The sequence below is a fragment of the Mirounga angustirostris genome, unplaced genomic scaffold, assembly GCF_029215605.1.
Source record: "Mirounga angustirostris isolate CCGP_5_RB_7025 unplaced genomic scaffold, mMirAng1.0.hap1 SCAF_11, whole genome shotgun sequence".
NCBI lineage: Eukaryota > Metazoa > Chordata > Mammalia > Carnivora > Phocidae > Mirounga > Mirounga angustirostris.
The window spans coordinates 12,828,936-12,834,037 of NW_026991719.1; the positions used below are offsets into that span (position 1 = coordinate 12,828,936).

The 5,102-nt window shown below is 41.3% G+C and overlaps 1 protein-coding gene across 1 annotated transcript; it reads left to right on the top strand.

The window, feature by feature from the left end:
* The first annotated feature begins 1,689 nt into the window (after positions 1-1,689).
* LOC123844588 (small nuclear ribonucleoprotein G-like) lies at positions 1,690-1,884 on the top strand. The gene has a single exon (XM_045875248.1). The coding sequence runs from the start codon at positions 1,690-1,692 to the stop codon at positions 1,882-1,884; it is 195 nt and encodes a 64-aa protein (XP_045731204.1).
* Positions 1,885-5,102: the final 3,218 nt, after the last annotated feature.

Genomic DNA, 5,102 nt, shown 5'->3' on the forward strand with positions numbered 1-5,102 from the left:
TACAACTTTGCCACCCTAATTAAGAGAAAGGTTGAAGGTGAAGCATAATTTCCCAAAGTATGTTTCCTGGGACACCAATTCTATGAGACATTGTATCAGTCAAGACCATGTCAGGAAACAAATGATACATTCAAATAGGGCAATTTGAGGACATTTTAACAATGGGATATTTATAAACATGAGGACAGAGTACAGGGAAGCCATAGAAAATAGTGCAGGTCCCCATGTCTAGTAATAGCAAGGAGCTGGAACCATCCCTAGGCCCCAAGGGGAAAAGAAGATAGAGGATGGGGTGGTTTACTGAACCCAGAATCAAGAGGAAAAGAATCACAGAGAGAAGGCTCCAGAGCTGGGATTTCTGTCCATAGACACAGCCAACTATAAGTGATCCAGCAGAGTGTGACCCAGGGAATGAATACCCTACCCCAGTCTCCCTCCTCACTCTTTTCAACCTGTGAACAGGCCTCTCTGGCCAAACCAACTGAGAAGTTAAAGGGTGTATTAGTCAGTGTTTTCCAGAAAAACAGAATCTATATTGGGGGAGGGGAGAGAAATTAATTTTAAGAAATTGGTTCATGCAATTGGAGCGGTTAAATATTGTAACCTTGAGCTAGAACTTCTTTGGGAAACCTCAGGTTTTGCCCTTAAGGCCTTCAGCTGATTGGATGAGGCCAATCATTAAGGAGAGTACTCTGCTTTACTTAAAGTATACTGATTATAGATGTTAGTCACAACTACAAAATACCTTCACAGCAATACCTACATTGGTGTTTAATTAAATAAGTGGGTAATAATAGTTCAGCCACAGCTGATGCATAAAACTAACCATGACAGAGGTCCAGAAGGACCTGTTGATGTAGTTTATACAGGCTGGCCTCCCTCGTGAACACATAGCAGAAGAGAGAAAGGTTCAGGGAGGGTGGACCTGGGGGAGCAAAGAGTAAAAAGAAGCTATCCAGCACAGTTTTAATAGCTATATTGTGAGCAAAAGTATTCTGTGGTAAAATAAATTTGAGAAACACTGAGTTAAACAAAGTTAATCTAATTATTTTCCTAATAAAAAGAGGAGGGGAGGCATTCTGAACAGGTGAGGTGGGATATTAAAAGACTCATGGGTTAATAGGAGGGTATAAATGTGCACTCCAAGTGGGAGGTGTAAATGGGCTTGTGTACCTGAAGTAGGATGTTCAGGCAAGGGGGCCATTAAGTGGAGGTGCTTACAGGCTGACGCCTTTAGCATATATAATTAGGAGGTTTAATTTTATTCAAGAGGTAATTTAAAGTTATTCTGGGCTTCTTAGAATGGGAGTGACCTAAACTAAATAAAAGCTGAAGAAAGTATTCATGCTGCTAAGTGTAGGATGCATTAGAATAAAGACAAGAAACTAAGAAGCCAGAAGGGAGGCAGATGATGCACTGTGGAGCTACGATGGCCACTGATTATTATGGGATTACGGTGGGAGTGAAAAGGAAGCAGGACAGTCAGGAAAGTTTCCAGAGGAAAAAATGCTTAGTGGCAGGCTTGAAGTAGAAAGTAAAAGAGGGATATAATTCTAAAGTTGGAAAATAATTACAATGTTATCTCATCATAATTAAAGATCTAGGGAAAATGCCAGGCCTACTTGTGGAAGCATGAGGGAGGCCATGAATTCTGTTTCGAGGCATCTTCGAGCTCTCTGAGTAGACACTATGAGCAAAGCTCACACCTCCCCCCCCCAGTTGAAAAAATTTATGGACAAGAAGTTATCATTGAAATTAGATGGTGGCAGCCATGTCCAAGGAATATTGCAAGGATCCGATCCCTTTATGAATCTCCTGATAGATAAATGTGTGGATATAGCAACTAGGGGACAACAGGACAATACTGGAATGGTGGTATCATGAGGAAATAGTATCATCATACTACAAGGCTTGGCAGGAGTATGAACAATTTCTGTGATCACCAGAAAAATCAACTGCTTCTACGTGCCCCTCTCCACAGCACCTATTTTACTAAATGTAAAAATTGGGTTGTGTACATTTTCATATTAAAATTTTTTGTTAAATAAGCTTTTGTAATAGTAAGAAAAAAAAAGACCAACGATACTCATACAGTCCATCTAATTCCAATCAGCAATCAGTTCTTTCATTCCACACAAAAATTAGAAGCTGCTTAATGTGAGAAGTTGAAATGACCCATTGTGCCACTGGCGAGCTACTTAATAGAATAATTGGGAATGAAATTACAGAAGCTTCTTGAGGAAAAAGCTCAGAAAAGAATAAATTTATAATGGGAAATAATCAGTGTAATTGAAGAAAACCATGAAAGGATGTGTTAATAGATGCAATAAGACAGTGTCTTTCATTACTGTAATCGATGAGGGGTTCCACACTTCAGCAGGCAAAGACTCAGGAACCATGGGAGAAATGCAATGCGTATATTTTTTTCACAAAGTATTAATCTCCCATCCTGGCAACTGAGCCGTTCATGGAAATACATAAAGCTGTGTCCTATTCTCCATCACAGCCCCCAGTGAGGACACAGGTATGAGCCTCACTCTCTCCAACCACCCACCCTGCCACAGTGAACAAGGAAGACCCTGCGAAGAAGGTTCTGACCCAAACCATGGCCCAAAGGAATGGACACTGGTCTTTGAGTTGGATGATTCAGACCCTGGTTCTGCCACTTGACTCTAGCAAACCATTTCACCTTTCTTAACCTGTTTCTTCACCTTTAGAATGTTGGTAAGTTAGAGTGATAACATGATCAAATGAAATAATGTAAATTTAAAAAGTTTATGGAATGAAAATTATAATCCAATCTATGGTATTATTATTACTCATTGGGGTCCTTTTACTATGAGCAGTCACTCCAACTTGGTCCCACGTTGGGTACAAAGGGGCATTTGGAGCTCTAGACTTGGGTGCACTGAGAGCCATGGCAAGGTTCCACCCACAAACGGATTTGCTAGGGTCCCCAGTGAGTGGGAGAAAAGCACCTGTGGCCCAGAACTTGGTCTCCTCCCTTAGTTCCATCTGGTTGCCATGGAACCCCCTAGTCATACTTTCAAGGATACATTTGACCTACCATTTTGAGTGCAAGAGAGACAGAAAAATTGGCTTTAATATAGTCAGAATTAAATACTTCCATTCATTGCTTTTACAGAGTTTTTCTGCCATTTAATAAAGAAGAAAGCAAACTGTAATAATTTTCCCAAAATGTCAGTGAATGAGAAAACATAGGTAATTTCTCCTGTCTCAGAATGGCTTGATCTTGCTTGATAAAATACCATCTCTCCTGAGTAAGAAGTTACTGTTTTCCCAGAGAATGTGGCAGAAAATTCAGAAATGCCAGCTGAAATGACAGTTCACTTTACAGAGGGCCTGAGACTAAAAAGGAATCATTACTTGGGTCCTCCTGCCACATCAGTCATTAAAGACCAGGAGGGATCTAAGACCCAGAAGTTACCAATGAAACTGAAGTAGCGTGTTCAGCAAACCATGTTAGCAATTCCAAGGGTTCTATGAAACTGAGAATGTACGCTTCAAGGACAGTGAATGTGTTAACAACACGATGATAGCTCACATTTACTGTGAAAGGAGAGTTTGGTGGAGGATAAATGTGAGCTATCATTGTGTTGTTAACACATTCACTGTCCTTGACTGAGCACTTACACTGTTGGCTACACACCACACTAAGCTCCTTCCTGGCATCAGCCACTGAATCCTCACAAAAATCTTGTAAAGTTAAGTGCCACTACTGCTTCCATTCTACAAAGGAGGAACCAGAGGTTTAGGGAGTTAAGTAAACAGCATAAGCCCATAAAGAGATTAAGGAACAAAGCCACCATACTGGTATGTGTAGGTATAATAAGAATCCCAAGGTCCAAGCTCCCTGTGCATAAATTCAGGTTGAATACCATCAGTATCTCAAAATTCTTCCATTTAACCCTTTCTACACACACAGACCCTCCAAAGATTCCTCCCACCCCCAAATATTCCTGAAGGTCTTAAAGGATGCCTCTCCTGTGCCCATCCACAGACCAGCTTGTCAGCCACAGTCAGTACCTGGCATCTTCATGGTCCTTTCTCTCTCTTCCAGTTCACGCCATCAATGCCCTTGCTAATGCAGCCACTAGGGAAAGCCTCAATGCTCACACAGCTGATGGACATCTTGGACCATCCTTGATCATGTGTCCCTGTGGTCCTGGAACTGCCAATTTTGAAAATGCCAGAGCAGTCCTGGGCGCCATGGAGAAGTAGCAACTGTGGCTCTCAACCTTTCACAGCGATGCCCATTGTCACCTGGATCCTGAAGCAGCTCATCCAGTGTCTGTTTCTCCCGTTCCTCATGAGAGTTCAAAATTTGGTCTTTCTTTCCTAGTTTTTCCCAGGGCCCATCCCTTTGCCTCAGGCACAAAAGCAAATAACAGGGCATACTATCAAAGTCAATTTATGCTAGGGTGTTCTGCAGAATACCTTTCATAATTCAAACTCCTATAATTCAAGAATAACTTTTTCATAAGACTGCCAAAGAACACTATCACGTAGTTGTGTTTATCAGCTACCACAGCAATAGCATAAATAGTTTCCAATTCACTCAGTCCACCAGCTTTAAATATATGTGATTATTGATTTTTGGAGGAGGTTGACACTATTTCAACTTTTGTTCCAGCAATGAGACTTTGTAAGCATATTTGTATCATATTACTTCATATTTATATAATCCAAATTCATATAAGGCTATGTTAATATATGGACACTTCAACCCTTCCCAACCCACCCCCCCACCCCCCCACCCCCGCCTTTCCCAAACAAGAAGAAATCTTAACTTGAGAGTTAAATGCCAAGTCTTTCCTCTGGTGTGTGGAATGTGGGTAGTGAAATGATTCTCAGAGAAATAAAAACAGATTACCCACCCCAGAGGCCCAAATGTAGCATGGAGGGGCAGATGCAGGGACTGCTCCTTTGAGGAAGGTTTCACTGTGCATGAACAACACAGGGATAGAAAAGAGGAAGTGAATGAGGGACTATCACAGTGGTGAAAGGAGAGTTTGGTGGAGGATAAAATCGGGATTTTTTTGCTATATACTTGAGCAGGGATGCATAGTCAAGAGACAGAA

Bases quoted from the DNA above. Each gene is read 5' to 3' on its own strand.
- LOC123844588 (XM_045875248.1), top strand. From the start codon at position 1,690: ATGAGCAAAGCTCACACCTCCCCCCCCCAGTTGAAAAAATTTATGGAC.